This window comes from Gasterosteus aculeatus, chromosome 1, assembly GCF_964276395.1.
Source record: "Gasterosteus aculeatus chromosome 1, fGasAcu3.hap1.1, whole genome shotgun sequence".
Lineage (NCBI taxonomy): Eukaryota > Metazoa > Chordata > Actinopteri > Perciformes > Gasterosteidae > Gasterosteus > Gasterosteus aculeatus.
Genome location: NC_135688.1, coordinates 8,535,226 through 8,557,084, shown reverse-complemented (window position 1 = coordinate 8,557,084; position 21,859 = coordinate 8,535,226). Strand labels below are relative to the sequence as shown.

At 42.3% G+C, this 21,859-nt stretch overlaps 2 protein-coding genes across 6 annotated transcripts; one reads left to right on the top strand and one right to left on the bottom strand.

Annotated features, from left to right (window-relative positions):
• The first annotated feature begins 501 nt into the window (after window positions 1-501).
• unc119a1 (unc-119 lipid binding chaperone a1) lies at window positions 502-12,767 on the top strand. The gene is made up of 5 exons (XM_040185216.2): window positions 502-932; window positions 10,714-10,824; window positions 10,977-11,067; window positions 11,525-11,697; window positions 11,827-12,767. Exons 1-5 carry the CDS (start codon window positions 809-811, stop codon window positions 11,937-11,939), a joined length of 612 nt encoding a protein of 203 aa, XP_040041150.1. The 5' UTR covers window positions 502-808; the 3' UTR covers window positions 11,940-12,767.
• foxn1 (forkhead box N1) lies at window positions 12,224-21,852 on the bottom strand. 5 transcript variants are annotated; one of them, XM_078098239.1, is made up of 9 exons: window positions 21,624-21,852; window positions 18,645-18,774; window positions 17,829-18,188; window positions 17,086-17,181; window positions 16,801-16,931; window positions 16,511-16,607; window positions 15,067-15,274; window positions 14,507-14,941; window positions 12,224-14,001 (listed from the first exon to the last, which is right to left on the bottom strand). In XM_078098239.1, the coding sequence occupies exons 2-9, from the start codon at window positions 18,759-18,761 to the stop codon at window positions 13,697-13,699; spliced, it is 1,749 nt and encodes a 582-aa protein (XP_077954365.1). In that variant the 5' UTR covers window positions 18,762-18,774; window positions 21,624-21,852; the 3' UTR covers window positions 12,224-13,696. The 5 variants fall into 5 exon arrangements, with proteins under 5 accessions (XP_077954365.1, XP_040039991.2, XP_040040077.2 ...); XM_040184057.2 differs by having other exon boundaries at window positions 17,829-18,155; window positions 21,624-21,850; XM_040184143.2 differs by having other exon boundaries at window positions 17,086-17,184; window positions 17,829-18,155; window positions 21,624-21,782.
• Between the last annotated feature and the right edge of the window lie 7 nt (window positions 21,853-21,859).

The following is a 21,859-nucleotide window of genomic DNA, read 5'->3' as shown; positions in this document are numbered from 1 at the left end:
TGCTGTTTTCATCAATACATTTCCAATAAATCAAAAGTAAATGACATGTCAAACAAAGTTATAGCCTTGCTGGAGCATTTTGCGGTGTTGGGGGTAAACTTACATTTCACATGCGTCTGCTCGGTGGTTACTTGGGAGCATAACGACATTGTAATCCCTCAACATGTATGCAGATGTTTCCCCATAATGCTGCTTTTAAAAGCCACACCTCTACACAATACTTGATTTCAACTTCAGGTTCTGGGAAGCTGAAATGCACAGTGAAGAACGTCCATCTTTTATGCACGATACTACCAGTTCATCGAAAACAAATGTCATTTCCACATGTTATTTCTGCCCCCCTCTACACCCCCACGTGAACCTCCTCCTCACCGGATGTGGGACCTCATACCGAGTAATCGGTTACGGTTCCCGAGTAAAGCCCGGCCGACGCACGCGCCGGCGTATGACGAGGCGCGAGACGCACCGGTTTAAAGCCGCAGGATTTGGATTAAATAGCTTGTGAGGGAACCGATGAGCCCTTAGGGGGCGGGAGGGGAGGTGAGGGGAGGGGGGGGGAGCTAAGGCGCTGACTTTTATCTTTTACCGGATCGAGAAGGGGAGGAGGCGCGCAGAACACCAGTTATTCTCGCTGCGGCACCGAGCCTGTTTACCGTGCGGCGCAGTAGCCAGCGGCGCAACTGGGGGGGGGAAAAAGGCTGCGACGCGCGTGAAATCGGCTCCCGCGGCCACGACGCCGTAAAAGCATCCGACAAGCGATCAGCCGCCGCCAGGTCGCCTCGCCGCAGCAGCCTCTCCTCCGCCGGACATGAAAGTGCAGCAGGGCTGCCACTCGTCGAACATGGGCATCCCCGTCACCACCGAGGAAGAATTGCGCAGAAATACCGTAATAACGCCCGACGACGTGCTCGGGCTGCAGAAGATCACCAAGAGTGAGTAACCTTCTACAGCGGTCTGCGCGCTGGGGAGGGCGGTTTAAAGCCGCGCGGTCTGCGGGCACAGGGGGGGGGGGATTAGTGCAGCCCACCTGCCGATGCGTCCTTGCCGGTTGTCTTTTTTAACAAAAACAACAACAATGTGACACATCCACTGCGTTCATTTCGCGTCTTTGGTGGATTGTCTGGAGGAGCAAGGCTCAGATACCATGGACAGCGACACAGACACGTTCTCAAGCCTCTGGCATGTGGGTGTGTGTCGCGGGCGCAGAGGTCAGGCTGCCATTTGATTTATTTACTATTTGCATCGGACATTAAATAGAGATGTTTGCATATCTCTGTCTCTGAGTATGTGGATTAGGTGTTGGAAAACGAGGAGAAGGTGATTTAGTAGTTCCTGGTGTGCTTAACAAATGGGTGAAAAATAAATCTGGCTCTTACTTCATCCTCACCACGAGACACCTGTGGCTCAGAGGTAACAGGTGGCCAGAGATGTGATCCACTGATTATAGCTGGTCACAGACTGTAGTCAGCACAGGAGAATACTATCGGCCTCTTTATGGAAACAGTTTCCGGATTATGTCATGGAAACAGGACAAAGCGGTCAACGGAGGAGTTAAACACATTTTGAAATTATTTTTAATGGGTTTAATATACATTTCTTTCTAGTCATAAAAACACTTTTGTTTGGATTTAGAGTAAGATTGAGACTTAAATGGAAATGTAAAACAATGTAGGTTGAAGTACAGTTTGCAGATGTGCCCGGGAGTCAAAAGGAGGCCTACGGAACGTAACCGGTTCAAAGAAAAAAAGATAGCCGTTAGTTATACTTTGCAAGTCTAATGATCAAAATTTAAATTAGTTATTGACCCTATTAATTTGTCAAATTAACAGAATTAATCTTTAAACCAGGTGAAAATAAATGCAAGGGCTCCAGTAGGGCAATTATACCTAAATCGGCCACGACGGCGCAGTAGTCCCCGCTCTCCACTGACATTCCCCTAATCTGGATTATGTCAGGAGGCCGAAACGCAGTGATAACCCAACAGGCCTCAGCTAGTGACCCTGGAGCCGGGGCGTGAACAAGTTTGTTTACATTGTGGATGTCGCAGTTGTTTTGTTCTGTAGGTTAGGTGCAAATTTGAATAGTAAAATATGGAGCATATTCTCAAAGATAGTTGATGGTCATGGATGACTTCTGTAACCCATCAACAAAGATATTTATCTTAAATCGAAGCATGAATGATGTCAGGGTTTCCTTTGATTCCACTTCCGTTTTTTCGTGTTAAGTTTGAGCCCACAACAAAGTCTCTCCAAGGCCCAATTGTTTTAAACGTCGGAGCACACCACAGGGAAAAGCATAATTCATGCTATTGTGTTGTGCTGCAAGAGAAGGAAAGGCGCAGCGTGAGAGGAAGGGAGCAGGAGATGCGTTTGCCCGCAGTGCAAATGACTTTTACAGTATTGCTTTTAGGGGCGAAATGCCACCATTTTGGGACATTCCGTTCCAGTCTGTCATGCTGGTTCAGTGCTGACAAGCGAGGCCGAGCGCCTCGTCGCCACACAGGCAGAACGGAGAGGAAATATAATCCAGGCAGCACAGAAGAAAATGAGACATTTACATGAAGGGTAATTTGGGATATGCAGGCAGGCATGTCACAAATTATCATAAGAAATGGTGCTGTTACAGAATATTTACATTCAGAATAATTGTAACCATGATAATAAGAAGAATTTATAGCTGATGGCATCAGAAGGGTAAAATAGAGTAATTACGATCAACATACATTTTTTAACAAACACCTCTGCTGTTAAAGGGATCCTTGTTTTGTCGTGTTCAGTGCGTTTCTGAAATTGTTATTTAGATCTCTGTTCTCCTCTAATCAACCACCCCTAACTGTGTTTCCACGTTCTCGGTGCTCGGTGCAGGATTTCCTTCCGGAAAATGCTCTTTTGTCTTTCAGTGTGACGAGATTGTTCACAACGTGTCGTTAAGTTACCACACAACAGAGTACGATCCAAGAAGAGCTGTTTGAATAACAGATTGATGTGTCCAAAGGCTGTGCGATGGTTTATAATAGGCCACTCAGACAGGATTGTCCAATTTGTCGTTATCATGCTGCCAAAGCTGCACATTAACTTGTCCTGATTAAAGGGATGAGGAGAAAGACCCAAATGCAGAAAATCTAAGAAATTACAATCAAAACACACAAAGACAGGAAATAAAGCCAAATATTGACACAGAATATGTCGGACCTCGTTCCGGTTTCTTTGGGGATGCAAAATCTCTCTCTTGATCCTGACTCAAAGAATCAACAGTGATGTGTATTTTGGCCCCGTCCAATTGATTTAGTCAGTACGATCCGGTTCCTTATAAACTAATGGGTGATCAATCGTTTGGTCTTAATAAGTCCGCAACACAGAGCGGGGCTTTATCTGCGCTGGGCGGGGATTTTCACCCTGTGATGTCTGCCAACAGAATGGATACAGCTTTAATTAAAATTGATTGGTGCAGCCAGCTCTTAATCTCACATCCACAGCTGTCACAAGGTTACTCTTTCATGGTGAAGCGACGCGGCTCGTAGCATCCACATCAGTAATGAACACAATCTCATGAACTGCCTTTGTTTGTCCTCGTCCTCTCTCTCAGGCACACTGAGGATGTAATGAACAATTGACAAAGTTTAAGGTGCATTATGTCAGATTATTTTATAGAGTGCTGATATTTCTGACTGCTGTATGCATTTTGGATGTGAATTGACACTAATGGGGAAATACGCAGTTGACAGCATCATTATCTATCAAACTACTTCTATTCTTTGGTTTCGGTTCTCAATCTCAGACCGACAGGCAAAGAAGACCCTCTTTGTGAATAATCTCAAAGACCTCGTCACAGAGCACCAGGGTACATTTATCATTAGTCCAAGTAGATTTTCAATAGCTTGAACAGTAAAACTACAGAATGTCGGCCAGCAGGATGCAGCAAGTACATGATCCAAGCTTAACGTTGCTGAAACCCTTTTTTTCTCAAGGCTCTACAGAATAAAACAATGGCTTCTTCTGACCCATCTTCACTGGCAACATACTAGTTTTACACCTTCAACATTTACATCTTCTACATTTGTTTGCTGGGGGACTTTTGCATGTGATCCCTATAGAAAAACACATTTAACTCACAAAAGTGTCAAACACCATCAACGCATTTGCTGCAGTTTGATACTCTAACTTCAATTAAGCCCTTTTTTTTTGGTTTCCGGTGCGTCCCTTCTATCTCAGAACCTCCTCAGTATGAACTTGCACTGGTCACAACACTTTTTCTCTTTTTAGATTGTGAGCCTAGAGGGAGGAAGACAAATATCGTGTGTCCCTTGTGTCTGTTAACCTCACAGCCTAAACACAGAATATATATGTATTCTGTGTGTGTGTCAGTGTGTGTGTGTTGTAGCGTAGATGGGAGTTGGATTGTACTCACTCTATATCCACACTTATAGGTTTCTGTTGTGAAACAGTTTGAAAGCGTAAACCTTCTACATCGACTCAAGTGTTTGTTCATCTTTGTGAATCCTTTCATCCGCAAAAACATTATTCAGATGCACTGGATATATATTATACCGGTGTAAAAAATATTGTTGATTGGTTGCTTAGTTCCTGAAAATAGAACAGTTATTATATGATACTATTATTTAGTATAGTACCAGGAGTAAAAGGTCAAGCTTGATAACTCCGACTTAATTATAAGGCTGCATTTCTTGCTTTGTGTCTCTCACAAGCACATTATGTCTTTTCATTCAAACGCTTACAATTCAAAGTTGCCTAGATTAAGGGTCAATAGCTTTGGTCAACACGTGTCTCTCACTTGTTTTCCTACGTTTCGTTCTTGTCTGTTCTCACACTCGTAGCTCTGCTGGTGGCTGAAATTCCAGTCGTACTTGAGAGCATTTATGCTTTCGTTCCTTTACAGTTACTTAATAGTCGTGCAGAACAACATGAGCCTTGCTACGAAAAGAGGAAAGTCATCTGTGCGTTTTTGACGTTATTATGAAATGTTTGCTGAGTTGCATGTCTCTACATTATCTTGTCTGTACACCTTTGATTAAAATATAGTTGTGTGGAACCTAGAAATGTGTGAATCCAACATGACCAACAATCCTAATCCAATCCTAATGTGGTGCCGGTGCTTATTTGCTCTCCTGCCACGAGTTAGAAGATCCTTCACCTCTGTGATCCTTCACATTTGTGTGCTGAAGATGATGCTAAAGACAGTTAACTTGCCTCACCTCAAAGAGTGTAAACAGCTCACAAAGCCCTACAAATTAAGCCTAACCAGCACTTCTTAAGCTCACCAATGTATGTACTTCACAGTGAGCTTTAGATTCATCTTAAAATTAAGAATGTCCCAAAATATTGAACCTTGTCCTTTTTGTCTCCGTGGTTCAGGGAGCTTAGATCACAGCATTTGTCCTCAAGTAAGTAGGGTTTTTTCCCACTGTCGCGCAGCCCGCAGAAAGATGAGAGGGAAGATTCTCATCTGCATTCAGCTGCTCTGAATGTAACCTCTCCACGAACTTCAGCGGTTTCCGCTCTGCCTGCAGGCGCCGTTAAAGGAGGGACATGTAACAGCCTGGCATGCACAGGTGCACTGCACAAGGCTAATGTCACCTGCTGCCTTTGGCTATGGATTTCTTTCCACACATATCTGTATTGTTCTTCCTCACGTTCTGGGTTTCATTCAACACGCGCTCTTCGTATTGATCGGAGACCCACGGGGTCAAATGGAAAGAATAAGGGATGTGAAGTCAATCCCTGTGCTGAGAATCTGTAACTCCGGCCTAATCTTTGAGATTAAGGGGCTATAAATGGCAGGATGCTTGCTCCTGTGAGTGCCACTATGCTGTCGGACAGGCTCTTTCTATCTGAACACAGGAACACTGCTTGACTCAAGACATGGGGCTAATTTTACTCTCTTTCGAGGGGCTGCAGCCACAGGGATATATTCAAGACCCAACGACTATTTAAGTCAGCGGAATGAAAATCATTAGGTTTAACTCAAATACGCTGTCGGATGAGATTGACTTAGAAACAACGCCACGAGCCTAAAACGATTAAGTACATGGAAATCCCAATAAGATGGATGTAAGTCATGCAAGACATTATGGAATATCACCTGGGAGTCAATGAAGTGTTTCCCCACGACGCATATCGTTATCTATTATGTCAAATTGTAATTAAAGGCACTGTTGGCAGACGCCGGGCCTGCACATACTGATTCCCCCAGAAAGAAGCCTTGGGTCGCTAGGAGGAGGCTTCGCGTGGGAACCTTCATCGGACGTGACTCATTCATTTGCATACCACTGATGCCGTACCTAAGATACTCTCCTTTGATACCGCTGCGCCTTGTTGTTGCAGAGCAGCCCGGTGGATGAGGGGAAGGAAAAAGACGGGCTGATAGAGCCGGCACACTATCAGAAGGAGCGTTGCCAGGTGACGGTGTTGAAGGAAGTGAAGTGGAGCACTTCATGTGTGTCCATGTGCGCCTGTGTCTCTGGAAAAAGCAGCAGGAAAGAAATAACTGAAATATATGTATATTTTGGTTTGAAAGGGGATGATGGTGATTCATGCAATAGGTAAATAGTATGTTTTATTTAACAAAAGTTTTATGGTCATTTTCAATGGTTTGGTGCGACTTTGCATATTTATAGTTTGAGAAGTGCACAGTTCTGGCAAAGAAAAGCCATTCAGCACATTCTGATTAAAAGAAGGAATACTTCTACATGGTAATAGTTGTATTAGAGCCAAAGTAAATCCTTAAACGAATTGTTTAACATTTTGGGACGGACACTTGTTAGCTTTTATCGCCAAATGGATGTGGAAGCTGTGACCAAAAAAACCCAAATCTGACATCTAAGCTCATTTGTTCCCACATTATTATTATTATTATCAGATATCAGATTGTCACTCAACAGTGAGATTCTGAAAATACCTTTTGTTACTACTCCTAAAACCTCAATAATAGTTCGTTCATCATCTGTGAAGCTGATCCACGAGCAGAGGCTGCAGCCTCTGCTATCGTGCTCGGAGAACGATACGACTGTGGGAGTTACGTGTAAAGCGGATTCCACCGGCTGAGGTATCCGGTGAAATAATCCATCTTTTTTCAGCAAGTCTGGCAAGTAACCATCTCCGATTCACAAAACCAGCCGGTTGTCGACGGCTACGCAGGACAAATCCAGAAAACTCTGACAACAGATTTTTCAAATAAATAAAGAGAATGTCTGTCAGAAATGTTCAGTTAGGTGGATGACATATGAAACCCCTTTGAAACACTTTGTTCCTTACTTACTCTTCTTTCACCAATTACTTCAGTTGATATATTCACATAATGGAACTATAGTTGGGAATGAATATTGTTGCTTGTTTAGACTAAGATAAAATTATTAATAATTGTATTGGACCCTTAAGGTCCTAAAGGGATGGTTTTAAACGTCCCTACAATTGTAATTGAGAAATCAAACAGCTGTTATTAATAATTAGCAATTCTACGAATCATCCTTTCATTTATCATACGACAATGTAGATATTGATTATAAATCACAACAAGATATAATTGGTGGTGTCTGTAATTCATAATTACAAGGCTCAGTTCAGTGTTAGCAGTACAGCATTACAGTCAAACATATCGATATAACTTATTGCAAAAACACAGCATGGACTAATACAGACTATTTTAAAACACACTGTGCCTACATATAAAAGTGCTCTATATATATATATATATATATATATATATATATATATATAAATAGTTTATTTGCTGTTCTATAGAATAAACTACAACCACAGCCTACAAACAGGCTAAATGTTATAGCCTCCAGCGGTACCAGAGTGCACTGCAACCAACGGCGGCTCTCTAACCCTCTTACTGTAGTTTGGAAGACAACATGCACAAACGTTGTGTTCTTGAGCAGCTCAACACGGAAACAAACCGTACCAGTCTTGTGTTGTTATTCATGGAAACATTCCCCTCACATACTGTTTATTAGTATGAAATAAACAGAGGAGACGAGCCCCGTGCATTCCGTGATGCACATGCAGAGAGATGCAGCAGCTTCAAGCATTTCTAAACTACACACACACACACACACACACACACACAAATGTGTGTTATATACACATGTGCATGCATGTATACAATGCTTAGACAAAACATAAATCCCATCAACATTTAAAGAGGTAACAATCAGTCGATAGTTATTGCTGATTTTTCCTTAACATGATTATCTGGAGATATTAAATTACTCTATATGTCATTGATGGGGGGCAGAGTTAGTTTGTTTAGACATGATTTATAGCTGCAATCAATATTCATCGCCTGCAGATCTCACATGATGTTGTGATATGAATGAATGTGAAAAGACAAATGAGTATTTAGACACTATCAGAACTGTTACAATGCTTAAAGCTGAAAATCAGCATGCTGAAGGACTGAACTACGGAAGCACCAAAACTAAAACTCTCCATATTCTGCTGCTTATAAATGTTAATACAGTTTGTCATATGCCATTTGCATTTAAACTCCATGACATTAAAATCATCATTGGGCCCAAAGAAAATGACTAAGATTTGTTTGTTTGTTTTTGCTTTAGTTGTTGCATCAGAACATTTGAGATTTCAGCTTCAATTAATTGGAAAGTAGTGGTTGTTTCATAAAATCTGTTTATATGTGGTTTGTCCAAAACAGTCTACAACATGTTAAAGCCCGGTGCAGAAGAATTAGTGGCATCTTGTGGTACGTTTCAGATTGCAACGGTCTGCTCACCCCCTCCCTTTCCAAACGTTGGCAGAGAACTGCGGTCACCTACAGGGAGGGAAGCTGCTTTAATCAATAGAGCTGACAAAATAAATGTGATTTATTTTTTAAATATATCTAAATATTGTTTATAGAGCAGCAACAGTTGTGTTCACAATAACAGAGTCGTTACTATCTCACTGGAAACCAATATTACATGTACACAGGCATCGGGTTCGGTATCAGTAATCCCTCCTGTCTGCTTTCTCCTGGCCGCTTTGTCTAACTCGACAAGTTCACAAAAGAAAAGCTTTTAGCCGATCCATCATACTGTGTTTGAGTAAGACTGGCTGAGTTCATTAGGTTGCACTCTCGTTTACGTTGTCTTTGTCCTTGTTGCACAGATCTATTGCTGAAGTAGTGGCTTTTTAGTCCCAAATACTTACTGTTTATTGCATGTTGCAGTAACATTTTGTACATTCCATGCACAGTACAGTGCATTGCATGTTGCGGTACAGTGCATTGCATTGTCCTTAACTTCACCTGGTTCACCGGTTCAATCAATTACATGTGAATATTGAAAAATACTAATAAAAACACGATAACACTTGGGGCTTATCTTATCTTATTCTGGGTTGTTTTAGAAACATGGCGGTGCGAGGTCGTTGACTGGACATGGAAGAAGATATAAATATAAGATATAAATGTCTTAAAGGAAACTTTACGAGGGTTTTTAGTTTCAGGTGATTAAACACCTGATTCAAACATAGTTCTTATGAACATAGTGTACCATTTCTGCCAATTAGTCTCCCTGATTGTTACACACTGTGCCTTCCAACAATAAGCTCTAAATTGTCCTGTTTCACAAGAGGGGCATATTTAGACAAGGTGTCAGGTATGATGTCCTGTACTTGACTATAAATATCTTCAAGCAGGTGGCTAAAGCTTGTTTGGCCCATCTGCTCTCTAACCCTCTCAAAACAGTAGAGTATGCAACAGTGTGAGCTTGTGTGTGCGCAGACGCACGGATGTGTGTGTGTGTGTGTGTGTGTGTGTGTGTGTGTGTGTGTGTGTCTTATTCATTTTGACCTTTGTCGTTGCCCACTTGCATTCTTTTTTAACACACAAGGTCATCAGTAAAATACCCTTTAGCTCTTATCCAACATATAGACTGCTAATAATAACTGCCCTTACCATAACCCTGAGGAGATAGCTAGTGGGCGTGTGTGTGTGTGTGTAGGTGGGTGTGTAGGTGTGTGTGCGTGTGTGTGATAGACACTCACCACCCAACCAGCCGGTCCATGTGATGTTAAAACACAATAAGCCTCTTAGGTCTAATCCTGCCATGTTGGAAGGGGGGATGTCTCGTGTCCACACACACACACACACACACGCACACACGCACACACGCACACACGCACACACACACACACACACAGACACACATCACCCTGCTGAGGTACTTGGGTTTCTTCCTTCCAGTCGGCAAGTGTTCTGTCAATGTAAACAAAAACCTGCTAGAGAAAACAGGTTGTAACAAAATTAAAATAACGAGGTGCGTGTGCCATTTTTTTAATGTTCAGTATTTAATACTATACATTGAACTTGTATGCCTATTGAGATTAAAGATTTAAACACAAACTCAAAATCAACTAAATCAAACACAAACCAAACAGTGACCGCAGGTCATAAAATAACTACCCTGGAGACATGAAGTACGCTGGTGCCATTAACAAGGACCTAATGACCAAACACTAGAATGTCTGACAGCCTCTGAACGTATTCAACGTCTGTACGTCTGTCTCACGACTTGGCACAGAAGTTGAACACCCATCAAGGCAGAGAACTAAAGAGGTTTCTCGTTAATTAAAAGCTTGTTGTCTTATATAAAATGTTTATTTCTTTCAAAGGGACATCATGAAAATAGAAGAAATAGATGTCTGTAGTAGCAGAACAGAATACAACCTCAACACTCTTTTCTCTCTTTTTCAGATTATCTTTGTTCTCCAGAAGAAAATGTCCACATGATCGACTTCACCAGGTTTAAGATCCGTGACATGGAAACAGGGACGGTCCTGTTTGAGATTACTAAACCTCCAACAGGTCAGCTCCAAACTATGGAAACCAGATAACATGTTATAAAACAGACCGACAAACACCTAATGACCCTGCAAAGGATAATCTAACATCCTGCAGGATCTTTTGTCAATTCAGCCACCTCTCTTCTTCTCTTTTAAATGTCTCCCGCCAAGCAGAAGGCAGAAAACAATGCGACCCAAACGCCGGGCGCTTTGTCCGATACCAGTTCACCCCGGCCTTCCTGCAGTTGCGGCAGGTCGGAGCCACGTAAGTTGAGATTCACTGTGTTTGTGAGACGTGCGTCTGTATGAAGCTGAATGGCGCCATAATGTGCGATCAACCCTGGTGCACGGACAGAAGACCCATGGCGGGTGTGGGAGGCGCGGGGGCGTCCGTGTGGGACGGCAGGCTGGCGACGATAAGTGCGAAACATGCAGAGCAGACCGAGGCCACCTGCTGAGTGTGGCCTCTAGTTGCCAGTACTTCAGAGTCGTGTTCATCATCAGACTCCTTCTTTGACTGCAGAAGTTATTTGGATAATCTCAATGTATGTTGGAAATAATGTGCTTTGTGCGCCGTATAATGGAAGCGGTTTGTGTTGTAACTATCACGTTGTTTTCCAATAACAATAATAAGATGAACTGGAATTAACCTTTGACCCGTCCCCAAAGCTTCTCATGCGCTTCCAGCTTGGTGAACACGTGTCCTCCCTGTGTTTCCGCAGAGTTGAGTTCACGGTGGGAGACACACCCATCAACAACTTCCGCATGATCGAGAGACACTACTTCCGCGATCAGCTGCTGAAGAGCTTTGATTTTGAATTTGGCTTCTGCATGCCCAGCAGCAAGAACACGTGTGAGCACATCTACGAGTTCCCCCCGCTGTCAGAGGACATCAGTGAGTGTCCCAACACACGCGCGTGACCGCAAGAGACAAACGCACCCACACACTGAGACGTAAAACCTAACCGGGTTTAATTATGTAAAATCCTGAGCTTTGTGTGGTGCTTTTCTGTCTTTCTCTCAGTGCGCGAGATGATCCTAAATCCTTACGAGACGCAGTCTGACAGCTTCTACTTTGTGGACAACAAGCTGGTGATGCACAACAAGGCAGACTATTCCTACAGTGGGGGGCCATAAGAAGACCACCATCCACCCCTCAGCCCTCCATATAGTCTAGAGATTATACATGACATGTACCTCTTCAGGACCAGAAACAGATGAACTGATGGACAATTCATTGGCATTAAATGCTCTTGTCTCCCTACTGTTAGCTGCTTCATTTCCCATTCAGGTATTCAGCTGCCAGACCAATAGATTTCTCCCTTTGCCTCTTTGCAGGAACATCGAATTCTGCCAGTTTTATCATCAATGTGTGTGAGCGAGTGTGTGGGCAGCTAAGTGTCTGTACATAATGTTGATTTCAGCCTGTGTATGTGGGTTCCACTTGATCATCAACAAGACGTTACATTCTGTGTGTTTTAATGGCTAATACAACGAACAAAGGCAACAGAAAGGCAACAGTGAGTCAGAGACACTTCATGAAACATAAAGAGAAATTAAGATACCCTAACAAAGTTTAATAATAAGTATTCCATTCAGATGTACATTTATATAGTTTGTATAGGAGGCTCATTACATTTGTACTCAAGAAGTTTCTTAAATTTGTAGTAGCACACATCCGAATGACTCATTCTGTCATTGTTCATTTGAACGACCAACAGAAATATGAACTTTGTCAATGTGTCATTTGTTCTCATGTAGTTCTACCAGCCTACTTAAGGAGTATTTTTTAAATTAATACCCATTTTGAAGTGTCGGAAAATCAATACCATACCAATTTTGATATCCAGTACGTTCCCTGTAGTACTGAACACACCATGAATGTTGTAAGTACAAAATTAAGAACTATGTAAAGTTTTGACAGCGGAAATTCCATTACTGCAATAAATATTTTTTCCAAGTCTTGATATGCATTGTTTGTTTGTTTTTTTCACAAAATATTGAGGGAATCAAAAAGGTAAACAGAACGCTAAAACTCCTTTTGAGCAGATAATAGTTACTCAAAACAGTGAAGCTTATAAATAATAAGAATCAGACAAAAAAGGTTAAGGTTAAAGGTTAAAAGAGGTACCTTCTTGCAACAAGGCAATAATTACATATGTCTTCTATACATGTTTAAAGACTGAAAAAAATAAGTTGATTGAATAAATAATACAATAATTTGCGTGTGGTTTGACACCTAATCTACAATTAGTTGATGACGATGCCTTTAGAAAGACAGTGTTACTGTGACTGTTCAAGAATCATTGATTTCCATTTAAAGTATCATTATTTTGAATGAGCTGCAGGTCACAAAATGCTGCCATCTTCTGTGACAACAGTCTTACTGCATTGTTGCCATGACACCCCTTATCACCATTACTCAGGCAAGCATATCTGTTCGCTGGTGAGCCTTATTTTTAACTTTTTCCTTTACTTTTAAACTAACCCATAGCCTTATATTCTAATCCATAGCCTTATATTTTATTTTATTCCTCTTGCACTATGTTGTCTTATCTGTCTTGTTGTCCAACTGTCTGCTGTTATGCACCAACCGTATGTCTGACATATTTTGGTAATAAATGTTTCCTGATTGAAGAGAGAGAGAGAGAACCTTCAATAAATAAAACAGCCGTTAGTCACATTGACATAAATCTATCTCTAACATGACTATCCATAATATATAACTGGAAGTCTTGCAAATAAATAAACGGGGGGTGAACAAAATATGTGTTGGAACAGGCCAGAAAGACTATTTCCTTTTCCAAGGACTTGATGGTTTAAACAGCCAAGCTAATACTAAAACAAGAAGCTCCTTGTGACCGTATCCCCTATTCAGGTTTATAGTACATCCATTATATTAAGGAGATGGATGCGGTGCAGGAAGTCAGATACCCAGCAGGACTCTCCACCCCTGAATAAACAGCAGGATGCAGTCCGGGCAAACAGCCTTGCTGATCAAAGATTCTTCTTGCGTTCTCCTCTTCGTCCTCTGCTTTCCGTTGAGCGACGTCCGTCACCTCTGACGTCTGACCGCAAGCAGACGTGACCAGGCAGCCGGTGTGGACGTCCTGCAGGGTGGAGGTTGTGGGCGGAGTCACAGCGGTAACTTGTGGATCAGACACCAGGCTGTCCTGCTGTAACTCCTCCCACAAGTTACCTGGGGGGGGGGGGGGGGAGAAAAGATGTCTTGAAAAGTCCTAGTGTATGTCCTAAGCTTTTCCTGCAGGAAGAAGTCAAAATGTTTGTTGTGAAAAAAAGTTAAATTAGATGATAGAGACAGGATCATCCACGATCGATGTGATTCACTTTCTTGTTTCTTGTTCTCCTGAGTTTGTACCCTATGGTTGAATGCACTTATTGTACGTCGCTTTGGATAAAAGCGTCAGCTAAATGACATGTAATGTAATGTAATGATTCATTGCATCTTTGCTTTTGCTTCTCTGCAGACACCAAACAACATCCGACATTTTGAAACCGACATCTAAAACCTTAAAACAGCTAGTCAGTTAGCATTATTTAGCTGGCTAGCTCAAACAAAGACTTCGGTGTGACCGTGTTGAGTTGCCGTTTTGTGTCCTAAGCGGATGTGACGGTGCTACGTGTCAATGACGAGGCACTTTCTAGTCCCCCATCCGTCATATAGTCTCTACTGTCTTTCGTACCTTGCAGCTGCAGGTCGGTCAGACTGGGGTTGAGCGTGTCGATGTCATAACTGGCATCTCCCTCCAACAGCATCTCCTGCATGCTCCTGGAGCTGTACCCTGACTGCAGGGCGCCGCCGTAGCTGGGCGGCATCTTACCAGCCACGGGGGAGTGCAGGCCTTCTGTGGCTGATGGGACGCCAGCTGCATGCTGGTGTCCACAGGGTGAGTACACGGCAAAAGAGTTGCTGGGGTGAGCAGCGCCGGGTTGAAGGTAGCACGGCTGATGAGGTTGAACGTGAGGACGGCGAAACGGCGGTCGCAGCTGGGCCGGCGTGCACGATGTCGAGGTGGTGCCATAGACAGGCGCCACCCTGGATAGCAAAGAGGGGTTTGTGTAAGATGGCAAAGGCCTCAGCTTGTTTGGTCTCTCTCCAAGTAGACGATCAAGGTCTTCTGTGAACAAAGTGAGTGTTGAATTAATTGTGAATTAAATAAGATGAAGTCAAATTGAGTAGAGGTCCATCGCTGTACAGCCTACGCTTAATGTTGTCTGCTTTCGATGCGTTTGAGGGACCCACCTGGTCTCGCCATGCTGCTGCGAACACTGATGGGGTCCTTGCGCCGCCACTTGTGCAGCTCCTCCTGCATTTTCTCCACCTTGGCAGGATTGAGAGCCCAAAGACAGCCTTTGCGAGACGAGTTCCCATTTTTGTTCTCCACCTTCTCAAAGCACTTGTTCAGGGAGAGGTTGTGACGCACAGAGTTCTTCCATCCATCAGGAGCGGACTGAAAACAGAGACGATTGTATAGATGCGGAATATGTTTGAAGCAGCTGTTCTCATGATGTCTTGTCAGAGAACTTGATGGTACAAGAAGAGAAGCGATGAGCACAAATCATTAGGGTGCATGTGCATCTAAACCATCATATTACGAGGATATGTATTATTTTCTTTATAAAATGCCATGAAATTGCAAAAGCTGTCAAATATAATATCAGTGACGTCCATATATCGCTTGTCTAATCAATGATGACCAATGACCAATGATGACCAAGATGAAGAAAAACAACAAATCCTCACTCGCAACAACAGGGATTGGTTTCTTTTGTGAAAAGCATCCAGGTGTATTCTAAAAACAGTGGGCCAGACCAACAGCAAACTAAACAAATAGATGCATATTCAGAAACCTCTTTATCTGAAGGCTGAAAGGTGTTTTAATGTTTAACAGTGTTTAACATCCACATGTTCTCTGGACTGAACTGGTCTCAAAGATACCTGACAATATCCAGAAAGTATTTAGACCTATCAAAGGTCTTTGACTTATATTCTCTGATTTTTATTAGAGTATCGCTTATCATCTGCCATATGTGGCCCTGCAGCCTGTGTTTAATGTTACAGGCAGCTGTTTGGAAGGCAGCCATCTGTCAGCGGCCTTCTTAAATACGAATGGCAGCACGTCTTTGAGCTCTTTCCAGAGGTGAGTCTGAACATATTTGATTTGTAGATACCTGGAATCCATTGAAGAATGTACAGTATTTGTGACGACCCAGGGTTCAAGCAGAAGTCCTACCCCGCAGCTGCTTCATTTTATTCATATTAAAGCAAATATGCATGTTTTACCCTCCCACGTTCTTTCTTTACAATATCAAATAATTCTGATACGTCAATATCCGATTAGAGTTAACGAACGGTCCTAGTGACAACCTCACTAACTTCCTACACACTAACACAAACATACTATGTGGATATTAAACAGATGCCAAACCTCTCCTCATTTAACTCCTCCTGCCCCAACAGGTTACCGCTCAGCCAGTCCAGGGCCACCTGGCTGCAGGTGTAGTGACTTTTACGGTATGCCATTAATCATTGGGGAGCAATTAATGTCAGCTGCAACAAAGATGTGGTTTGGTAACATGCGAGAAAGAACTGAAACTTTCAACTACTGGCCCACTGTGAAGTAAGAATTGATCTAAAGATACTGGAGTTTCACTAATATGTAAAAGACAAACGTTGATCGTGGTACCTTGAAATAGGGAAAGTGTTCGCTCATGAAGCTGTAGATCTCACTGACTGGCAGGCTTCCTGTCTTGCTGTTCTTTAGAGCCAAGAAGATCAAGATGCTGCAGTCAGGAAGTAAATGTTTTTCACGTTAGCATTTTATTTAAATGTAGTATTCGACGCAAACAGAGAACTTCAAGACACCCAACAATGCAATGCATATAAGAACACTGTTGCTTTAAATATGACTTCACAATGAGGCTAGACATAAATATAAAAGATGGCAAAATATGTTAAAATGCGACGCAACGTCACCTGTATGAGTAAATTGGCTTGGGGAAGAGGGACTGTGCGGTGCTCTCCAGGTGGGATTGAGTGGAGACACTTTGGAAAGAATATTTGGAGCTGTTGGACTGATCACTATTAGAATACAGTCGAGGGGAGACCTGTAGAGGACACACACAAACACACAACCAAAGGTGGCGATGTTTTACAGATTACTGGAAGGTAAAATATTTTGCATTGCACAAATTCATCATTACGCAGAACCCCTCTTCATCACGGCCTTTGATGCAACTCTTGAACGACATAGCAACTCACCTGTTGTAGAGGGCTCGATGAGCTGTAGGAAGGACAGCTTTGAGGCAGGAAGCAGGAGGGGTCCACTCGGACAGTCAGCAGTTCTGGGAACGAACTCTGCTAAAAAGTAAAGTAAAGTTGTTTAGAGAAGCTACATTTCTGGATAAAATTATCTTAATGGCTTAATTTGGCAACTTGGTAGAAGTAGAAAACAACAGACCATTTTTTTTTGTATTCATTGCAAACAATTGTTTTGTTACATTTCAGTAAAATAATGATTCATTTGGACTTTCGTTATCGCGTGATGAGGAATATTTAATCTCTTTTCGCTCTGTTTTTGGTCATTAGCTAACGACATAACATAAGTTTGTTAGCACCTAAATGTTCCAATACATTTTTTAAATCCATTAAATTAACTCCATTAAATCTGTGGTGGTAGTAAAACTTTCTCTCGTAAAGTGATACTAGGAGATCAGCGAGACTGAACCAAAAAGTAAAGTGATGTAGCTCCTATAAAGAAGGAAGCTTCAGATTCCCTTTCACATAATGCCACAATCATGTCATACATTGTTATAAAGACACACTGCCTTAAAATGTGCATTTATATTAGATCTCCTATTCAGTAATGCAGCATGTACGTCTTTTCAAAAAATCTGCCCACCCTGTTTACTCACTCCCCTTTCTTTATAGACCTCTCCTGTCACGTTCCTGATCCCATAAACTGGAATAAAACGTGAGGGTAAAATAAGTACAGCATAAGAAACCTGAATGCTGCCGTTGTACTGGTCCCAGGATGGCGATGATGACGCCTCGCGTCTCGAGCTGCTTGAACAAGTCCCAGGGCTGCACAACTCCTGCAGACAGCTGAAGGACGACATGCCCTGTTGGAGGCCGCCCAACCCCGGCGCCTCTCCATCGCTGCACTGTCGATGGTACGGGTGGTACCGGCCCACAGAGCCCCCTCGCGGTGTTGATCCGGACCTTGAACTGATGGTCCCGTCGGCGCTGTGCCTCCTGCTCACCCCCGCCGTCCTCAGGCTGACGTTGGTGCTCTCTTGCCGGGTGAAGCAGACGGCGCTGCCCTCTTTAGTCTGCGGTGGGATCATCATCACAGGGACACACATCTTCAAAGATGGAAATCGCAATCGTCAATAAATGGTGACCAATTTCGTCACGGCCGGGGTCAATGGGTAAATGTGTATGTAGTCCCATCTCTGGACCATAATATTTAACTTATAAAGCCTTTATTTATAGGGTAGGAAACGTTTATATAGTCAGAGTTTATTTGTAATATTCAGAGCATTAATATATCAGCACCACCAACAACTTAGCGATTTGAACACGTGAATGAGGAAATAATTAAGTTCTTCTTCATTTTGTTGAGTGTGTCAGACTATAAGTACTTCCCAAATTTGATAGATTTAACCATAAAATAGAAATATAGATCCCAGGCAGATAACAGTTGTCCTCTAAAAGCCAATGCGAAACTAAATTAAAAGCCGACATGGTCCTAAGTCATTTTCTTTTTCCATTCTCACACAGAAGAAACTGCTGGGTTAAAACCTGAGGTGTTTTAGTACCTGGAGTTCTGCCATTTGCCGGCACGAGGTCCCGCAGGGCTCCCAGGTGTGTAGACTTTCCCGGGGGGTTGAAGGTGACTTGCCACCAACGTGGGAAAATGTCAACGAATCTGACATTCTGCACCAAAATCTACTCCCGTGAAGAGATAGAAAACAGAGGATTTGGTGTGTGTGCCATTTTCTTGCCCAACAGGGGTCCGCATAGGTTGCGTCACTCGACATTCAATGTAACACAAATCTCACGCTGCGGCTAAATAGTTTGTCATTTCTAAAATGTAATGGTTTGCTTTCTTGCGAACAGTCGATTGGAGGTGGCTGATGGAGTCTAGCAACTCTAAACTCCACACATTCATCACCAGCATCTCATTATCTAAACCTCAGCGTAAAGAGTTGAGACAGAGGTACTTCTAAAGAAATCCTTCCTCTGGATAAAGGTAAAAAAAACATCTACAGACATGATACAGGACTGAGAGGTGACGTTGTCACCTTCAAACCGAGCCTGATCCAACCTGTTTCCTGCCGTCATGCTAAGCTGACGCAACCTGAGCGGTATTGATGTCTCATCAACACACAGCAAGAGAGCCGATAAGCGTTTTTTTCCCCAAAACGGAATCTGTTGAAGAGTGAAGAGTGGTAAAACATCATGCTGTTTGTTATTCTACTTTTGATTTATATTGCTGTTGACACATGACAGGAAGTGCATGTCGAGCGTTTTGACGAAGCACTTATTGATACTGATCCTCTGAGATCCTTTTTACTGAGCCAGTACTCTGCTGTAAATCTGTGGGTTTCTCCGCACTGAGTCCTCTGACGGCACGAGTTCACTTCAGCACGCCGTTCATTACAACACCAACGGGAAGTTTGACATAAGTGGGTGTGCAGCGGTTTCTCCAGCTGAGTGCAAAGAAGTGATATCTGATCCCAGCGGAGAGGACGGACACGTGGCACGAGTTCCACCGAGGGTAACCTCAGCCCCTGACACCAACCAAGCTCATTAAAACCGCCATCAAACCATGGCCGCTAGCTCGTGTAAAGCCAAATAATGCTGAGGCAGAGAAAGTGAGATCCACCTCTCATGTACTGTGAGTGTGTGTGTGTGAGAGAGAGAGAGAGTAGCAATCGTAGCTCTTTCTGTTCTCATCAACTGAAGCTAAAGTGTCCAGGTGAAAGTTGAGAGACGGCCTTTTATCCACTGTGGCAACAAATCCTCTCACCTGCTTGAAAGACACGCTGCCAACGGCCAGAACGGATGCACTTACAGAAAGAGAAGTAGAAACTTCAGCAGTGGTTAGTGTGTGTGTGTGTGTGTGTGTGTGTGTGAGTGTGTGTGTGTGTGTGTGTGTCTCACGTTTTCTTCATGAAGATTCCTAAAGAAACTGAACAGTTTTTGTCTTTGAGGAGCCATGGATGCAAAGGTGCAGATGTAGAATACATCATAAACAGATGTAGGTTTGTGTGTCTCTCAATTGTCAACACTAAATGAAAGTCACATTTATTTACGCGATTGCTATACTACAGGCGGTATTTATAGTGAGAGATGCTGTTTAAACATTGTAAATATATAGAAAAAACACTGTATAACCATTAGTGTTAAGAATACCATTGTATTTATATACATTTATTAACATTTTAGTTACTTCATTACAACATTTACACTGCATCTCCTCCACTACATATTAAATGGAAATATTGTACTTTGTCTATAGACTATTTAACTCCATATTTTAGAAAAAATATGGTGGAGTAATAACTACCTAGGCACAATAATGCTAATCGAGTACAGCTTATTTTTACTCTTTACTTTGATCTGGAACTTTATTTTACTAATAATACTTTTACAAGTATCATTTTGAACACAATGCCTTACTTGAAATTCCGTTTTTTACTTGTTTTGCCACCTTCACCTCAGACTCTGCATACAAATAGGGCTGTGTATAGGCAAGGATCTGCCATGATACGGGGGTTAAGATTCAATATATTACTCAACACTGCAAGCAAGGCAATGTGTTTCAATTTGTTAATTTTACGAAGACTGTCTTTTTATAAACATCAAACCACCTTTGACCTCCCGCCTTGTTTTATGTTTTACAAAGTTATTGACTGTTGGCACAAATGATTCATCATGAAGAGTCAAAGGCATAAAGGGGTTCAACACAGTGTCCTGTCTTTTGTCATTTGATGCACTATTGTGAAAGAAAAAGTCACATGCTGCATTTTGGCCACTGTAGTGTTCAAAAGGAAATTCATCTTGGGTGTGGAATATTAAAACAATCTCCCGCCCAGTAGGATCATTCACTTTGTTTCTGACTTCATTAAAGGATGTGAAACCAGGATTTGACTTTGAAATTTAGCTTCTAATCAAAGCTGAGAGATTTAAAGGGATACTTTGATTATTTATTTATCTCCTTTATATACTGTTATTCTCTCAAATCATCATATGAAACCTCTCTAAAAGAAAAAGATGCCGTGTTCAGCTTTGTGAAGAGTTTTCCAGCTCATTAAAGAGGCTTTGATTGTTTGTTTAGTTAGTGTTATAGTATTATAATTTATTGAATCATTTCTAGATTTACACATAAAACAGTGTAAAAACACAGAATATAAAGTTAATTTTCACTGAAAAGTGAGTATGAAGCACAATATTTACCTCAAGAATAAAGTGGAAGTATGAAATTACGTCACATGGGAATACTCATATAAAATAAAATGCATCCAATATGCCTTTTTACAAGGGTATTCAGAGAACGGCTCTTTCATGTCAACCGTAATCAGAAGACAAGAACCGATACCACTGCTCCTCATATCGTCAGGATTACTTACTGACAGTGTTTTATTAGTAGTGTTGACATGAGAAGTTCACAGCGGTTAACCAGCATCTGACAGCACTGCTGTTCTCTCTCTGTTCCCAATAAACATGCGGGCACTGGAGTGCAAAAGGAAATACAATCAGATTATATCAACAAAACTGTCGAATGAACTCACCTAAACTTAGTAACTGCCCCCTCTCCACTCCGGCTTGTAGATTCAGTCAGATTTTCTCAATCAGAGCCATGACCCCTGCTGAGCCCGTTATACCTCGTGGGTCTGTGCACCTCACGCCACCTCGAGCACTTCGATCAGATCCACGTTCCAAATATGTATGGAAATGGAAGATGGGCTGGTTTCACATTTTGGCAGCTCGGAATATCATACTCATTCTATGTTTGTGTGTGTGTGTG

What these genes read in the sequence shown, in the direction of transcription:
- foxn1 (XM_078098236.1), bottom strand. Translation starts at nt 18,761, where the DNA reads ATGTCAGATTCGTTGACATTTTCCCACGTTGGTGGCAAGTCACCTTCA. An exon ending in AGTACAACGGCAGCATTCAG is followed by an intron (nt 17,185 to 17,828) that starts GTTTCTTATGCT and finishes TTTACTTTTTAG; the next exon opens with CAGAGTTCGTTCCCAGAACT. An exon ending in AACACTTTCCCTATTTCAAG is followed by an intron (nt 15,275 to 16,510) that starts GTACCACGATCA and finishes CTCTGTTTTCAG; the next exon opens with TCCGCTCCTGATGGATGGAA.
- unc119a1 (XM_040185216.2), top strand. Translation starts at nt 809, where the DNA reads ATGAAAGTGCAGCAGGGCTGCCACTCGTCGAACATGGGCATCCCCGTC. An exon ending in GCTGCAGAAGATCACCAAGA is followed by an intron (nt 933 to 10,713) that starts GTGAGTAACCTT and finishes TCTCTTTTTCAG; the next exon opens with ATTATCTTTGTTCTCCAGAA. An exon ending in TTGCGGCAGGTCGGAGCCAC is followed by an intron (nt 11,068 to 11,524) that starts GTAAGTTGAGAT and finishes GTGTTTCCGCAG; the next exon opens with AGTTGAGTTCACGGTGGGAG.